Here is a 17,081-nt window from a genome sequence, read left to right as displayed (position 1 = left end):
TTTTCATAAATATGTTAATGTTTGTATATAGCTATGCATATGATGAAGACCACTATTGACTAACGTGAATCATTCCATCTTTACTTAGAAAGATACAGTACAATTTGTTTTCCTCTTTACATGTCCGATTTTTGTTGAGGGAGAATGAGGCTTCCCCAAGGGCCTAACATGGTCTGGAGAGGCATTATGGTCTCATTGGAAGGTTAGGAGTTCCAAATATCCTTCCCATCTTATAAGTTCTAGTAGCTAACTGTCGACACAAGGAACCCAAGGGGGTCGAACATCAGCTTCACTACACAAAGGATTTGGCCATTAGGAAATCTGGATTAGACCAGAGACATGATGGGGGTTTCTGTTTTTTCTCTCTTAAAATGAAGAAAGCGCTGACAATGTTTACCCATTTAGACAGCAAACTGGAATAGAGAAAGCAACCCATTTGGGCCTGTTACAGACATACTTTATCTTGTTTGCCTACCAAACACACTGGAATTTATTTCTGAACGTAGCTCAGGGGTCAGCAAACCACAGCTCACAGACCCCACCTGGACTGCTAACTGTTTTTATATGACTTGCAAACTAAGAGAGATTTCTAGATTTTAAAATGGTGGTGGGGGGGAACCAAAACAATACTAAATGTGCAAATTATATGAAATTCAGACATCAGCATCCGTAAGTAACATTTGATCGAAACAGAGCTATATTTGCTTGTTTACATGTTTTCTATAGCTGTTTTTGTGCTATAACAGCAGAGTTGAGTAGTTGTGATAGAGAACATGTGGCCCATAAAGCCACAAAGTATTTACTCTCTGATCCTTATGGGAGGTTTGCTGACCCCTGATGAAGATGGTCTGTGGCCTGTAGTCCAGGGGCCAACAGCAGTGGCCAGGCATCATCTGGGAGCTTGTCAGAAGTGTAAAATGTCAGTTCCCAGTGCAGATCTACTGAATCAGTCTGTATTTTTAAAAGCTACTCATGTGATTCATATACATGCACATTAAATCTTTGGAGTCACCGGCTCGAGAGAGAAATCGGAGAGGGGGACACAGCCTTGTCCCTCCCATGCCGTGGCACTGTTGGATATTGGGTTTTCACCGACCAGCAAGATCACTTTTCTCCTGGTGAAGCAGGGAGGAAACAGTGGAGGAGGTGGCTTGATGTGTTCACACAAATAGTACTGCTATTCCCATGAAGTTGCAGCACCAAAAATGTCCCTTCTGACACTTGAGTGTATAGGTTCCTGGACTGGGATCCAAGAGAAAGGCTTGTAGTCCCCACTGCTTGCTGGTCTTCCTGATTAGGAGCACTTGCCCCTTCGGTTTCTTTATAGATACAAAGAAGTAGTCGGATCAAATTAAAAACAAAGGGCCAGACAGTACCTTTTAGCTTTCAAATTCTTGCAGTTCTAACATTCAGAGGTATCAGATAGACTATCTTCCTTTATGTGCTTATTTAGAATGTTAAGATCCTAAATGCATCCCAGCCTCTAGAACATGTGCATAAACCAGGTGGAACAGTGCAAAACTCAACATTAATTGCTTTAGACTACAGTAAATAGAGTTAGGATTGGGGAGATTACCGTGACTGCCAGTTATAATATTTGTAGAAGTGGCTAGAATCTTAAACGTGTGTAACTGCCAATACTCCTTACTCCCTCCCCTCTGTCTCCTCACCTGTCACATTAGGATAATACCCAGCTCTCTTCTTCAGAAGCATGTGGAGGACTGATAAAATGTATGTGTAAGTAATTTGAGATCCCCCTATGAAAGGTTCTCAAAAACAGGATACTGCTTTTGTGTGAAATTAACCTCAGTTCAGAAAGTGAAAGTCTGTAGCTTACGAGTTTAGCTTTTGTGCTAAATTAACTATCAATTTATGATTTTTTTACCACTCAAAACCAAAATGCTAAATTGAGTTGATTCGGAGATGCATAATTTCTTTTGCTATACTTTGTTTATAGCTGGAACAGATGGTGATCAAAATGGACTCGATCACCCATCTGTTGAAGTTTCTCTGGATGAAAACTCAGGAATGTTAGTAGACGGGTTTGAAAGGACCTTTGACGGGAAGCTCAAGTGTCGGTACTGCAGCTATGCCAGCAAAGGAACAGCCCGGCTTATTGAACACATTAGAATCCACACAGGTAACGGAGAAACAGCTGGAGAAGGCATTTGTTTGGGGGTGGGAGAGGGGCCAAGGAAGGCAGGTTGATGCATCCTATAAATAGTTCTAATAGTTTAACATTGATGGCTGATAACAAGGTATGGATAAATGGAGAAGTTACTCTATTTTTTCAAAACAATAGCATAATGAGAGGAAGTAAGGCCCCTTCTAGAGCTTCCCCTTCCTTAGCCATCTTTCTTCGTGTTCCAAGTAATCTCTCAACATTTATCTGCTTCTCAGGCTGGGCAGGTTAATGCTGATGGTATGTGAAGTGATAAAATGTTTTTATCTTCATCCTTAGTATGTTTCAGTTGCCGACCAGGGACAAGGCATTTATACAGTCACAGACTACATTGCTAATCTGCAGGGCTTGCTGTAGCCACCCCACTTCCTGAGAAACCCTCCTAGCTGTTCCTGCCCTGGGCAAGCCCTGGTCAGGTGTCCCAGCTGTGTGCCTGTGGTTTCTCATGCTATGTGGGGCTGACCTAGACCCCTTCTGAGGACAGGGTTTGTGGCAGGGCCCTCTTGGTGCCCACAGAGCCTAAAAGAGCAGCTGACACATAGTGAGTATTCAGTACTTAATTTGTTAAATTAATGACTCCAAATCTCATATTCCAGATATTTATTTTACACCATTTCCAGCTAAGGGCACTAACTCAAATTGTCCCCTCTGGCAGCTGAAGAGGAGGAGGAGGAAGGTAGAGGTAAAGCACTGGCCATTTTGAAGGGACACTTTGCATAACTCATACTTGGACTAGGAAACTCATTTCCATTTTGAGCTTTCTATTTAATAGAAGGACTTTTTAGAAAGGCTTTTTGTATTTTTTTTCTGAGGAAGGGGTATGTGTGTGTATGTGTATGAATATGTATGGAGAAGTGCTCGTGTACAGGTGTGTACATAAACATGTAACTGAGGCATACTTTCGGTAAAGTCACTGTTATACAGGGTACTGTCAGTTTTGCTCTTCTTTCCCAAAATGCCAGCTGAAGCCATAACAACTTTTACATGATATTGACTAAGAGAATGGCTCTCTATGTCTCAAATTGTGGCTGAAGAGTTCTTAAGCTTTATTTAAGTGTACAGGTTTCTTTGCAAAGAAACGTGAACAATTTCTAAATGTAATGAACGGACAAAACATGAAACTCTCCACAAATGAGCTACCTTTGCAGTTTCTCCCCCATTTTTCTTTTTAAACAGGTGAGAAACCTCATAGGTGTCACTTATGTCCATTCGCATCTGCTTACGAGCGCCATCTGGAAGCCCACATGCGTTCCCATACAGGAGAAAAACCATACAAATGTGAATTATGTTCCTTCCGCTGCAGTGATCGAAGTAACCTGTCCCATCATCGAAGGCGCAAGCATAAAATGGTACCAATTAAAGGTACTAGGTCTTCCTTAAGCAGCAAGAAAATGTGGGGAGTTTTACAGAAGAAAACAAGCAATCTGGGCTATAGCAGAAGAGCACTAATCAACTTAAGTCCACCTTCCATGGTGGTTCAGAAGCCAGACTACCTTAACGACTTTACCCATGAAATCCCAAATATCCAGACCGACTCGTATGAAAGTATGGCAAAAACCGCACCAACGGGTGGCCTGCCAAGGGACCCACAAGAACTCATGGTTGACAACCCTTTAAATCAGCTCTCGACTCTGGCAGGACAGTTGTCCAGTTTACCGCCGGAGAACCAAAACCCCGCCTCCCCCGACGTAGTCCCCTGCCCCGACGAGAAGCCTTTCATGATGCAGCAGCCCTCTGCCCAAGCGGTCGTTGCCGCCGTGTCCGCGAGTATTCCTCAGAGCTCCTCCCCCACGAGCCCTGAGCCTCGGCCGCCCCACAGTCAGAGGAACTACAGTCCGGTGGCAGGTCCGAGCAGCGAACCGAGTGCCCACACCAGTACCCCCAGCCTAGGGAACAGCCAGCCGAGCACTCCGGCTCCCACGCTGCCGGTCCAGGACCCTCAGCTCCTGCACCACTGCCAGCACTGTGATATGTACTTCGCCGACAACATCCTTTACACTATTCATATGGGATGTCATGGGTACGAAAATCCTTTCCAGTGTAACATATGTGGCTGCAAATGTAAAAACAAGTATGATTTTGCCTGTCATTTTGCAAGGGGACAACATAATCAACACTGATTGAAAATAATCACATTATGCTTTCCTTGGTTTTACCTTTGTGTTTTATAGTTTTGTCTATTGTCGTTTTTGTTTTTCTGGGGGTGGGGTCATTCCTAATAAGATGTCTGCTAATTTAAAGTCTATCTACATATTTATAGAATGTAAGTTTGACAGTGGAAACAAAACTTTCTCCTTTTTTTTTTTTCTTCTCCCCATAAAAATCTGGTGAGGGTCACTTATGTATTAGAACAGTTAGACACATTGGGGTCTATTTTCTCGTTTCATTTAGACATTTGAGAATTGGAGTGCAGTCATAATCCTAACAGGTATTCATTTAAATTTCCCATATTTATGGTCCATAAAATCTTCAAAGCTTATTGCTACTCTTGGTATTTCAACATACACATTGCAGCTAGGTAATTTCTGCCATGAATCAGCATGGTAAAATTACCACCTCTTCCAAAGTCTATTAACAGCTTATTTCAGTGTTTTCGGAGAGGAATTGCCTTTAACAACACTCTTAACTGACATGCTGTTTAGTTCACATTGCTCAAGTTGAAGCCGCGCTTTCGTTTCAACTGATAATCACAGAACTACTTTGTGTAGATTTTGTTTTCCATAAGGGGAAATGTAATAGTGCATTCCTTTCAAATTAAAGCTATAAAAACATGAGGTAAAAGTTCTGAAAAGAAATGAAACTTAAGTTGAAAATGGGCTTAATATTTAAAATACCTGTTTATTCCATTTCCAGTTTAAACACCTATCTTTTTATGCTGGTTTATTGTAAAAGCCACAGGAAAATACAGGAGAGTGTTAGAAATATAAGAGGATTATCTGTAAAGATGCCTTTTTGTTTCTTTTAATTTGAACCTTTCATTTAAATTCTCCATTCTGACGTCATTATTGTCAGGCAAGGTTGATAAGTATACTGAGACTCTGTTATTCCTTCTATTCCTTTGATGACCAAAGAGGTACAGTGGAATTTATCCATCTCACTCCTCGGAAATGCAGTCCTTTACACACATGCACACGGGCGCGCGCGCGCGCACACACACACACACACACACACACACACACAGAATCTCTGAAATGTCCATTTCCTGCCCTCTGTCCATTCATCGTCCATAATTTCTGAGAAGAGGTGGTATAGTAACACATGGGAAAATGTGGTGGTGAAGTAATACTTAAAAAAATGAGAACGTGTATGCAGAGCAAATTCTGGTTTTTCCTTCAGAATTGGCCACTTAAAAGATTTGCTGTGAATTCAAGTTGTAATGCTTATTTGCAGGTCCTGCCAGTTTTTCATGTACAGTGACAAAACTATACGGAGACTGAATCGCCGCCTTAGTAGGAAAGGGTACAAAAAGTAGGAAAATAGATAGAAGATGCAGTTAAATGTGGTATTTAATTTGTTTACAAAAATAAGACTTGCTAAATCTAGAATAATTTTGAATAGGAGGCTATTGTTTTTATATTGTGTAATAACTAGCTTACTCTGAAGAGGGCTTGGTCAATAAAATATATTGTTACTAACTGCTGGTTTCTGTGTACTTTGCAAAAGTTTGATTTTTTAATTTGGTTCAGATCTTACAAAGTGTTACTAATTGGCTTCTTAAGGAGAATATCCTAACTACTAAGCATTTATTAAGCAAAAAAGACCTCAGCTCATCTATAGTAACTAAAAGGGAAACACGGACAGTGTATGTCCCCAGAACTCCCAAGTGCCAACGTAATGGATCTTCTGCCCTCCCTTCCAAATGCTAGAAAGACAGTAAAAGGAGTTCTTGTGGTTTAATGTCCAATTGAAACTAATCTCAGCAGCATTGTTGAGAGAGCAGCAAGGAGTCTGTCCAAACTGTCAATAACTCTCTTCCTTGTCAGATCTGAGGCTTGTGCCATCTACGATTGTATTTCTCTTGTAGCTTCACTCACTCACTGCTCAGATCCACTTTCATGCAACCATTTCCAAATCTGACTTGGCTCCAGTATTTTTTTATTGCCAGGAGAAACAGGTTGCCGTCATTTGGAAGCTTTTGCAATTCAAACGAAAGCAATACTCTAAGATAGAAAATGAGAGATTTCATTAAAGAAAGAGGAAGGACTCTCATTAAAACCAGTTTATTAACTCTATATTCTGGGCCCAATAGTGACACACACTTTTTTCTGACAACTAAAGATAGATGTTTTGAAGGTACATTTTAATTTAAACAGAGAATATCTTTTTTTTTTCATAATTATAAACTAGAATTAGAAATCGAATTTTCCTAAGACTTAAAAGAGCACAGTCCGTGTTCCAAAGGCGTCAGTGCTTGAGCGCTACAATTAATTCTAAATGCACTAAAGTTTTTGAATCAAATCTACCTTAGAAACGTTTTTAGTATTGTATTTTTTAAAAAGATTTAGGATTTTATTTAAATTTTCTGAGTTAAATTTTATACATGGAAAGATGATACTATCTTCCATTAAGTGTTGAATATGTTTCTCCCATTTTATTTTTAATCAAATATTTTATAGAAATGAGCTGCTAGGAAAAGTTGAACATGAACTATTTATAGTACTTTGCTGTGAACAGGCAATGCTCTGAAACTAAATTTATTTTTGTTCAGTGAACATAAGTTTAGATTTTTAAAGTTCATAGATAATTTATCTCCACTAATATTTTTTTAAGAAACTGTGAAGAGATTAACAGGGAATAATTTCGTTTCAGATTTTACTAATCTAGTATGTAGCTACAACTTCCTGAAATTCAAGTAAAGGCTAGACTTTTACTTTGAATATTTGCCACTGCTATTTCATTTTAGAAATAAGTGTTTGCCATTTATCTGCAGAATTGTTTGACAAAGGGGATATCCCTTTAAAAATGTTGAGATAAACTTCATTTTAAGTTTTACAAAGATATTTATCAAGTGGATGTATTATTTTTAAAGAAATTCCCTGCTAAGGACTTTTTCATTAAATAGTATTAGAGGGATTATGATTTCTACAACTTGTTTTTGTTCATATGTACTTTGATGTAACGAACATATTTTATATGCAAAACATAAAACCTGAGTATGGTTGCAAAACACTACATTGTTTAGGGATTCCAGAGAGCAGTTTGATGCTGAAATAACCATATCTAGTCTGTAGTTCATATTGTGAATTAAGCTTTGCTTTTGTAATACATGAATAAAAAAATAACACTTCTATTGATCTCGATTTTTCTTCTTTGAAAACTAGGGTCCAGTTAGTTTTTTAGTAATTTTCCCGTATGTAAACTGTTAATTAAAAAAAGGGGTGGGGGTTATGGCTACATTGGTTTGAATTTGTAGAATGCCTTACCCATGAGAAGATCTGTCACATGAGTTAAAAACAAAAACAGCTCCATGTATCCACATCTTGTCTTCTTCCTTCTCTGCCTTACTGACGAAGACTCCTGTCTTCCTCCTTCGAAGACACCAGCCCTACCCTAAGGGTTCTGGCACATAAATGAGGAAGCCTGCTGCCAATACTCAACTGTCCATGTCACATCTGACAAGCCACCAACTGAAGTAGTTTCTGTTATGACAAATGGATCTTTAGAATGGACTTTTTTTTTTTTTTTAAACAAGTCTGGCAATTCACACCACTGGCCTAGAAAATATCCAGTAATGCAAAATGGTTTTATTTTGCAAACTCAACCAAAATTGGATATTTGATTGTAAGTTCAAAAGTTTTAATGCTTTGAAAAATATTTCTGGACAATATTATCTTTCTCATGATGAAAAAAAGCAATAGCGTCTGATACACTGATGGTTTCTGGAAAGCACAGGTACTTTTTGTTTCCTTGTCTTAGGTCTTCCAAAAACTCTGCTTTGAGCTTGTTGAGTTCTTCTGCTAGAAGCTTCAAGTTGAAAGGAAGCACTCGTTCCTCTAAAATGAAAAGACATTCTCAAATTATTTGTATAAATTAAATCAGGCCACGCTGTCTAACAACATAGGAAATTAATTTGAATACTTCTGACAAACTGATCAGATTTTGTTAATCACAGTTGAGTTGGTGTACTATGTAGACAAAAGGTCACACTGACTGATAACAAATCTTTTAAATAACTTGGTATGAGATGCATGAGCAGAAAAGATAAGCCTGAAGGGGATTTTTTGTTGTTGTTGACAAGATGGTTGGTTTAGAATGTTCTTGAGCTAACAGGTAGTAAGGCAAAAACAGCAGGAATAGGAAATGACAGTGTGGTTGAAACTGTTGTAAATAGTCTCTAGAGCAGATGTCCAACATATAACTTCCTACAATGATGGAAATGTCCTGGATCTGCCCTCTTCAATACAGCAGCCACTAGCCACGTGGGTAATGTGACTGAGGAACTAGATTTTTATTATTAAACAGCTTTATTGAAATAAATTTGCATACTGTATACCCTTTATTAATTTAGACTCCAACTCAGGGGGCACCTGGGTGGCTCAGTCGGTTAAGTGTCTGACTCCTGGTCTCGGCTCAGGTCATGATCTCGAGGTTCAGGAGATAGAGTCCCACGTTGGGTTCTGTGCCTCTAGATTTCTCCCTTCTGGATCTCTCACACGACTGAACTCCAGCAGCACGTGGCCGTCTGTGATGGCTTCTTTCACTTAGTCTAACATTTTCAAGGCTCATCCTGGCTCCGATGAATAATGCTGACGCAAACATTTGTGTTCACATTTTTATATGAACATACGTTTTCACTTCTCTTTCCTGGCAGTGCAATTGCTGGGTCCCGTGGTGACTACACTTACTCGCTGCAGGACGTGCTCGGTTGTTTGCCAAAGCAGCTGCACTGCTTCCCATTCCCACCAGCAGCGGACGAGGGTTCGGATTTCCCCACGTGCTCACCGCCTCTTGGACTTTCTGATTCTGGCTGGCCTAGTGAGTGGGTGCAGTGGCCGCTCACGGTTTTGGTTTGCGTTTCCCTGATGACTAATGACGTCAAGTGTGTCTTCTTGTGGTTGTGGGCCACTTGTGGATCTTCCCTGGGGAAGTGTCTATTCAGATCCTTTGCCCGTTTTTCAAATCGGGTTACCTTTATTATTGAGTGGTAAGAGTCCTTTATCTGTTTTGGATGCAAGTCCCTTATGAGATAGATGATTTGCGAGGATTTTCTCCTGATCTGTGGGTTGTCTTTTCATTTTCTTGGTGGTAGGAGAAATGAATTTCTGATTTCATTTAAGCATAGATCTAGAAGCTACGACCACCTCCCTCACCAAAAAAAAAAAAAGGTTTTTTTTAACGGGTGGGAAATAAGTCAAGAGTGATTTGAGCGTAATCCTACCTCCTCCCCTTCTCTTCATTTTATACAGAAGACAAGGCAGGCAAATGATTGAGCCCCAGCTCCTGCAACTATTTGCAACTATTTTTGTTTCTATTCTAATTACGCTGCTGTTTCTGTTCCAGGCCCGTGTTTTTCAAACTCTGGATTATAACCTACAAGTGAGATGCAGGTTGCAAGCTGTGTTTATCTAAAATGGAATCAAAAAGATCATAGAAGAGCTCACCGAACGTGAGGGTTCTGTGAAACTTGTTGCTATGCACGTGTGTGTTCGTGTACTGAGCTACAGTCTCGGGTACAAGACAAAATCTGCTTCTGGATCGTGGTTAAAAAAAAAAAAAGTATGAAACACACCATATGGTTAGTGTATTGTTTCTTTTTCCAAGAAACTGTTGTGAAGGTGTTAAGAATAGATGCCAATGATGCAGGGAGTGTAAGAGAAAACATAAACTAGAGTCAGACTTGACTCTGAACCCAGGTTGGCCACGTATCTAGTAGCTGTTCAGCCTTGGGTAAGTTACTTGATCCTCTCAGAACCTTCATTTCCCCATTTGTAAAATTACACCTACCTCATGAGGCTGTCAAGACTGGAAACAGTATGTATAAGGCACTTAGCATGTAAAAGCTAAAGAAACGGTAGGCTATTAGTTTTTAAGTCAGATTTTAAATATAGCGTAGAGTTCAATATTTAAAAGCGAAAGGAGTAATTTTTTTTAATGTTCATTTATTTTGAGACACAGAGAACAACAGAGGGGAAGGACAGAGAGAGAGGGAAAGAGAATCCCAAGCAGGCTTTGCACCGTCATCACAGAGCCTGACACGCGTCTTGATCCCATGAATCATGAGATCATGACCCGAGCCAAAATCAAGAGTCGGACGCTTAACCAACCGAGCCATCCAGGCACCCCTAAAGGAGTTATTTTATAAAACGACCACACATGCCATCTAAGTTCAGACTGACAATCCACTGAGCTTGCTGACTGGACATGTGGCCCCTGACCACCTCTCCCCATTCCTTATTTCACCCGATTCAGTGGCCTCTTTTCTGCTCTAAGACCTACCAAATAACTTCACCTTGGGGTTTCTGCACCCGTGTCCACTGCGTGGAATGATCTATCTCCAGCTATCTGCATGCTGACTCTTTCCATTATTCATATCTCTGCTTAAATATCACCTCTGAGAAGCCTTCCTGATTACCCTTTAAAAGAAGCTCTCCCGGGTGCCTGGGTGGCTCAGTCGGTTGAGCGTCCGACTTCGGCTCAGGTCATGATCTCGCGGTTCGTGAGTTCAAGCCCCGCGTTGGGCTCTGTGCTGACAGCTCAGAGCCTGGAGCCTGCTTCGGATTCTGTGTCTCCCTCTCTCTCCCCCTCCCCGGCTCATGCTCTGTCTCTCTCTGTCTCAAAAATAAATAAAAACAAAACAAAAAAACATTAAAAAACAGTTTTTAAAAGAAGCTCTCCCATCACCCTCCACTGCCTTACCCTACTTTATTTTTCTTCAGGGCACCAGCAGAGACTCATGTATTTGTCTGTTTCCTTGAAGTAATGTTCTGCTCCCTGCTGACACCCCAGTATCTAGAATAAAGCCTAGTACAGAGTAGCCACTCAATAAAAATGTATTGGATGGATGAATACCCTGTTCTGGGGGGTAGAATTTTTAGTTTTATATAATCCAGTTGCATAGTGAAACTAAAAACAATGTCAACGTTGTGACGGAAAGCTAACCAACTACCCAAGGGAACAAAACAGCAGGAGAGTTGTATCAACTAAACCCCACACAACTGCTCAACATACCTTTTGCTTCCTTCATCGTCTGAGAGACAATCCTTCGGAGCATCTGATCGGCTTGATGAAGAAGGTTGGTTGAACAAATGATTCTGTCTGCTTCCTATGCAACACAGACGTCGTTACTGGAAGTTAGGTAGTTTTATAAAAGAGGTGGCTAAACTGTGATGTGTTTCTGATGAGACTACAAGGAAAGTTACGGTGGCTTTTCTGTTCCAGCTGTCCCTCCCGAGATCCCATCTAGATGACGGGGGCTGACAATCTGTCCAATAATGGGCTCTCCGTCTACAGCGTTTGTCACTATGTGCGGTGCAAGTGCTCCTGTCCTTGTCCGTCCCAAGCTACCAACACCAACATATGTTAACAGGCTCTAACATTTCGGAAAATGTGACAGTCGGCTTTGACCAGCTGCTGCACGCGGCCACCAGGATGCCACTGCAGCCAGTTGTCATAAGTAGAGTGCTGCTGAGATGCCAAGGCGGTGACAAAGGCATTTTTCACATTTTACTCTTATTTTTTTTTACATTCAGCTCAGAAAGACCTTCCTTCAAACAGTTGTACCTTGCCATTTATACCAAATCTATACTGGAAGATTTACCTTTTGTTCCACATTGTCCTCAATATATTTTACTGGATTTTCCAAAGCAGTAAGCAATAAATCGGTCAACTTCAGGCTAGAAGAGAAGGTGAGATAAAATGAATCCTTCTATCAAATATCTTTTTTAAAAAGAACCTGTGTTTATGAATACTGAATTGAATTCTAGAGGAATAAACATGCTATAATCCAAAGGATCCTAAGCCAAAGGGGTAAAAAATGAAAAGATTTGGAAGCTACCTTCTACTTACAAAATCCAAATGGAGAAGCTGAAAACAAATTATAAGGCAAAAGAATCCCCTTATTTAAAAAATATTAATTTTCTAAGACTCATTTCAATAAGCTTTGAAAAGAAATCCTCTCTTTTCCCTTATTAAGTGCCAAATTTTAGGCTACTATAACTCTACTTTATTTCCTAAAGAAGGGACTTCTTTCTGGCTTCTTATTTACTGGATGGGGATTAGCAAAGTTCCTCGCTGGTCAAGGGGCCATGGAGGGTTCAGGTAGAATCCATTCATTCATTTACTACTATGTATGTGAAACTATGTGCTATAAGTTGGGGGTACAGCAAGATCCCTACGCTTTCTAAATCCAGCAGTGGTTACATCATCTCTATTAGGAGACAGATAATTAAATCAGCAAAAATGTATAATTTCAGACAGTGACAAGTGGATAAGTGAAAACAAAGTGAATTTTAAAAATCAGCCATTTAAAAACTGCTGGTCCCCTGTGGACAACAGTTAGGCAGGAGCTAAGAAAATGAGGGCAAAATAGCTCTAGAACTGTGCTGTCTGAGAAAATAGCCACTAGCCACATGAGGCTATTTAAGTTTACAGTAATTAAAATAAAATTTAAAATTCAGGCCGCCAGATGCACCGGCTATATTTCAAGTGCTCAATAGTCACATGTGGCCAGCAGCTGCTACACTGGACAGTACAAATGTAGTACATTTCCATCATCTGCGAAAATTCCATTAGAAATGTGCGGCTGTAGAACTCTCAAGACATAGATCACAGACGAAAGCATTAGCACCGCAGCCCACAGGCATCACATATACGCGGTGGTGTAACTGTAGGGGGGTCTGAGGCAAAATTAGGACTCCAGACCACTTCCACTCTCTTTCTTTCTGTGAGAAAATTACTGGGCAACCTATTTAGACTGTGCTACTGTGGCAAGAGTTTCAAAGATGTGTCCAACTCTGCATTCCCTGCTCTGATCTCTGGGAGAACATAGTCTTTTTTTTTTTTAAAGTTTATTTATGTATCTTGAGAGAGAGAGAGAGAGAGAGAGAGAGAGAGAGAGAGAGGATCTCAAGCAGGCTCTGCACTGTCAGCACAGAGCCCGACGTTGGGGCTGGAACTCCCAAGCTGTGAGATCCTGAAACCAGGGGTCAGATGCTTAACCGACTGAGCCACCCAGGCGCCCCTGGGAGAACATAGTCTTAACAAGAGCACATGTGCGCCAGCAAACTTGGGTTCACATCTGAGCTACCACGAGCTCGGGGACTCTGGGCAAACTAACTTTCTCACTCAGTTGCCTCTTCTCTAGAGAGGAGAGAGAGCAATCTCCATGCTTGTGTAAAGGTTAACCGAGTGGACCTGGGTAAAGCCAAGGCACAGTGCTCCCTCAGGGAGGCACCCAGCTAAGGTCAGCTTTGCGTAGGATACCTGGCTTCGGAAGAACATTCTGAACTCTCAATTGTGAGGCTGTTGTGTTCCCAAGCATTTTTCTCGGGGTTGGGCTTTTCCAGCTTTCTTCCCATCAGGTGGATGGTCTCAGCAGGCAGCGCCTGGGGTCTCTGGCCGTTCCTCTGTAAACAGGTCTCCAGGGAACAATCTAAAAAAAGCTGGCAAAAGCCTAATGAATCTGAAAGCAATGTGAAACCGTGAAATCAGTGGTGCACTATTTTTTCCAAAATGCAAAATAAACAAATCAGGCAAATTATCCCAGCTGTGGCAGGAAAATACTGAACATCTAGCTTTGAAAATTAAGTAAATCTGTACTAACTTCCTGATCCAATTCAATTCTCACTAAAAGCAGTCGTGATTTTGATGGACAAACAAGTGTGTGTGTGTAAGAAAAAAAAATGTTTTAATTACATTTCCGAGCCAGTTGGTAGACTTCATATCTCATACTTTGATAATAAAAGTTGTCATCTAAAATCAAAAACAAAGGTCTAGAAACAGCAGTCTTTGTTAAGAGATAGCAAGACTGGGCCTCCGGTGCAGCAGAAGATATCAGATCTTGGTCCTTTAAGCAGGTTATAAAATCCTCCCACATGGCTTCAGTCCTGTTGGGTGGGGTAGACATCTGACACCCGTTAATGACAGCCAACAAGAAGTATTCTAGGTACTTCAACAGTTCCTGTCGAAGCACCTTCCATTGGGATGGCTACAAAAGAGGGAAAAATCACAATTTATATTGGGCTTTGGTCAATAGGGTGCTCCCGCTTATCGCCTTCCACCCCACGTGAACATCTCAGCTCACAGAGCCAAACCATGTGGAATTCTCTGAGCACAACTCGTTTCACCTTGCCTCCTAGGTCTTCCGATATCCTGTTTCCTCTGCCCAGAAACTCCTACTCACTGAGGATAGTCCTCTGAAGTCTCCACAGACACATCCACGCAGGAGGCAGCTCAGACCCTCCCTTGCCTACACGACCTCCTGCTTTGCACAGACGGGGTCTCCACCCTAACGGGGCTTACACTATTTAGGCATTTGTTTGCACATCTCTAACTCTCCGCTCAACCAATAGTCCATGGGCTAACTGGCCTCCAGCAGACGGTCAGGCACGTAAGAGGTACTCCAGTACAGAAAATGACTGAATGAGTAAATAAATGGAAGAATGAAAAGCTGTTACCATCCAAGAGAAATGAGCCAAAATCCATATCCTGACAAAATAAAATTGGCTTAGACAAAGCAACGCTGGTTTGCCCTTGAGATGAGAAAAGTTGTGGACAGAAAAGATCTGCCGAAAGGCGCCTGGGTCAGGGTGAAAAGCCTTGAGGCTCACAACAGAGTTGGAATGGGATGGGGAAAGCTAGACTGAAGGGAAGAGAATAAGTAACTTGAGAACATAGGTAATCTTGTGCCACTCAAGGACTGTGGAGAGCAGGTCCAGTCTGGAGAGAAAACATAGGAACAGGAGATAAGGGTCCCTCTCCTGCCTGTCCATGCCTTACCACACCACTGACATTACAGCACATACAACAAATACATCAGCTAAACCTACGGAGAAGGAAAACACGATCACTTCCTAAAAGGTGAGATTTCCTACTCATGGTGACTAGTTGAGTCCCACAGTCTCCGTCTACAGGGAGGAGTGGAAAAACTGTAACGATAAAAGTGAGGAAACGGCCCAGTAAATACAACCATACATCTCGCCAACTTTCAGCTTTCACTCAAGTGGCGAAAATACTATCATCCAACTAAATCTAGTGCTGCCAGGGACTTGATACTGTAGTCATCTCACAATTAGAACAAGAACGGGACACAATACATACAGTTGCCAGCCACCGAACGTACTGGAGAGTGGACTCACATCATAATCGTATTTTATTTAGATGCCTCCACCTACACACAGGTACTGAACGACAAATCTATCTCAATTTTTCTGAATCTGTCCAAGAGTATTTAGTCTAGGGAGAACGAGATGGGAGATATGAATCCACTCTTCCCCAGAGGTCGCACTTTTCTTGTGCTTCTCCAAGGGGACGCATCTCGCTGCACAGAGTGTGATTTGAAGGCTTCAAGAGAATCTATAAGTACCTATATGTAAGTAGGTGCCTAAACACAAGCCCATTACTTCATCTGGTGGTCACCTGAGAAACAGCCGTCTTTTCCTAATGCTGGCAGAGGCAGATTTACCCGGAAATGAGTGAAGAGAGAGCTTCAGACACCAGCCCCTTCATCTGTACAGCTTTCTATTGTCATGGGAGGGAACCTAGTAATTTTGTTATTCATAATTTTGTATCCTTTATCTTAAAAAAAAAAAAAAAAAGTTCCCAACTGTGTAAACTTGAAGACCCACAAGGATTCACCGGTGGCCGGACGTTAAACTGGCTGTGAAGTTTTTAAGAGATTCTGTCCCTCTCCTAAGTACGATCTTCCTAAAGGACTTTTCAAAAGCATACTTGTCTATGGGGGTGGGGGTGGGGCTGGGGGGCGGGAGGGTACCATCCTGCACGCCGACAAAACCTAACGCCGTCTTAAGACTCACTGTATCCAATACACAATCCGTACAGGCCCCAAATATACACATAAATCTCTGCGACGAATCCTTCTAAGACGGAGTCGACACATTCTACGTTAAACCAACTCCACTTCTCTCGAACTCCAGTCTCCCCCCTCCGTCAGGGCCGCACCTCCCACCCAAGGGGCAGTCCAGCATGTAGGTGGAGCCCCTCTATTTCCTTCTGCGACCACAGGCTAGGCCCCGCCCCCTCCGTACTCACCAACGGCCGCGCGCTCGCCTCCTCGAGGAACGCGTCCGGCATGACGTCATCATAGGCGACCACGCCGACCGCCCAGCCCTGCTCCTGCCGTAACCGGGGGCTTAGGGCCCGCGCGAAGGTCGATTTTCCTGCCGCGGGCAGGCCGCAGAGGAGGCAGAGGCCTAGCCTCCGCGGCCCCTCGCCATGCACTCCTCTGGCGTCCTCGGCGGTCTTCATGCTGTCGCGGGAGACGGGAGGCGGCCGGGGACGTCGTCTCCGGAACCGGCCGCCCAGCGCGCACGCGCAGTCTCCCACAGCCCTGCCGCGCCGCGCCGCCTGGGGCCGGGAGGGGGCACCCGGCGGGTCTTCCGATCCTGGCACCGTGCGCGGCCCGCCTGTTTGCGAGGGCTCCCGTTTGTGAGGCGAGTCCTCTGGGCTCGGCAGGCCGCGGTGATGCGTTTCCTAACCTCCGGCCATTTCCCAAAGGGTCAGAGAGGTGGCCTCAGTGTTCAGTTAGATTTGTCCTCCCCGCTGGAAACTTGCAAGCCACTAGGAATTGCGCCTCGGTCTTGCTACGACCAAGTACCGGGCCCTGGAAGATCCCGGAAGAAGCTTTGGGCGTCTTTCTCCAGCGGTCTTTGAAAGGTCAAGTGCTGGAGGTCAGCATAGCAGGCGAAGCTGACAGTCCCACGGCCGCGCTCCTCTGCCCCTC

At 42.6% G+C, this 17,081-nt stretch overlaps 2 protein-coding genes across 8 annotated transcripts in view; one reads left to right on the top strand and one right to left on the bottom strand.

Moving 5' to 3' along the window:
- The window catches only part of IKZF5 (IKAROS family zinc finger 5), a 23,819-nt gene extending 17,041 nt beyond the window's left edge, over window positions 1–6,778 (top strand). For all 4 annotated transcript variants that reach the window (XM_042960940.1, XM_007073774.3, XM_007073775.3 and 1 more), the window contains 2 exons: window positions 1,958–2,140; window positions 3,359–6,778. In XM_042960940.1, coding sequence (XP_042816874.1) covers window positions 1,958–2,140; window positions 3,359–4,302 — 1,127 coding nt within the window. In that variant the 3' untranslated portion in view covers window positions 4,303–6,778. The remainder of the gene's footprint in view (window positions 1–1,957; window positions 2,141–3,358) is intronic.
- On the bottom strand, window positions 888–17,081 carry PSTK (phosphoseryl-tRNA kinase). 4 transcript variants are annotated; one of them, XM_042960942.1, is made up of 6 exons: window positions 16,391–17,081; window positions 14,036–14,327; window positions 13,604–13,802; window positions 11,940–12,015; window positions 11,351–11,444; window positions 888–1,319 (listed from the first exon to the last, which is right to left on the bottom strand). In XM_042960942.1, exons 1-6 carry the CDS (start codon window positions 16,604–16,606, stop codon window positions 1,105–1,107), a joined length of 1,092 nt encoding a protein of 363 aa, XP_042816876.1. In that variant the 5' UTR covers window positions 16,607–17,081; the 3' UTR covers window positions 888–1,104. The 4 variants fall into 4 exon arrangements, with proteins under 4 accessions (XP_042816876.1, XP_042816878.1, XP_042816877.1 ...); XM_042960944.1 differs by lacking the exon at window positions 16,391–17,081 and adding an exon at window positions 16,156–16,294; XM_042960943.1 differs by lacking the exon at window positions 888–1,319 and adding an exon at window positions 6,256–6,342.

This window comes from Panthera tigris, chromosome D2, assembly GCF_018350195.1.
Source record: "Panthera tigris isolate Pti1 chromosome D2, P.tigris_Pti1_mat1.1, whole genome shotgun sequence".
NCBI lineage: Eukaryota > Metazoa > Chordata > Mammalia > Carnivora > Felidae > Panthera > Panthera tigris.
This window is presented reverse-complemented; position numbering and strand designations above follow the sequence as displayed.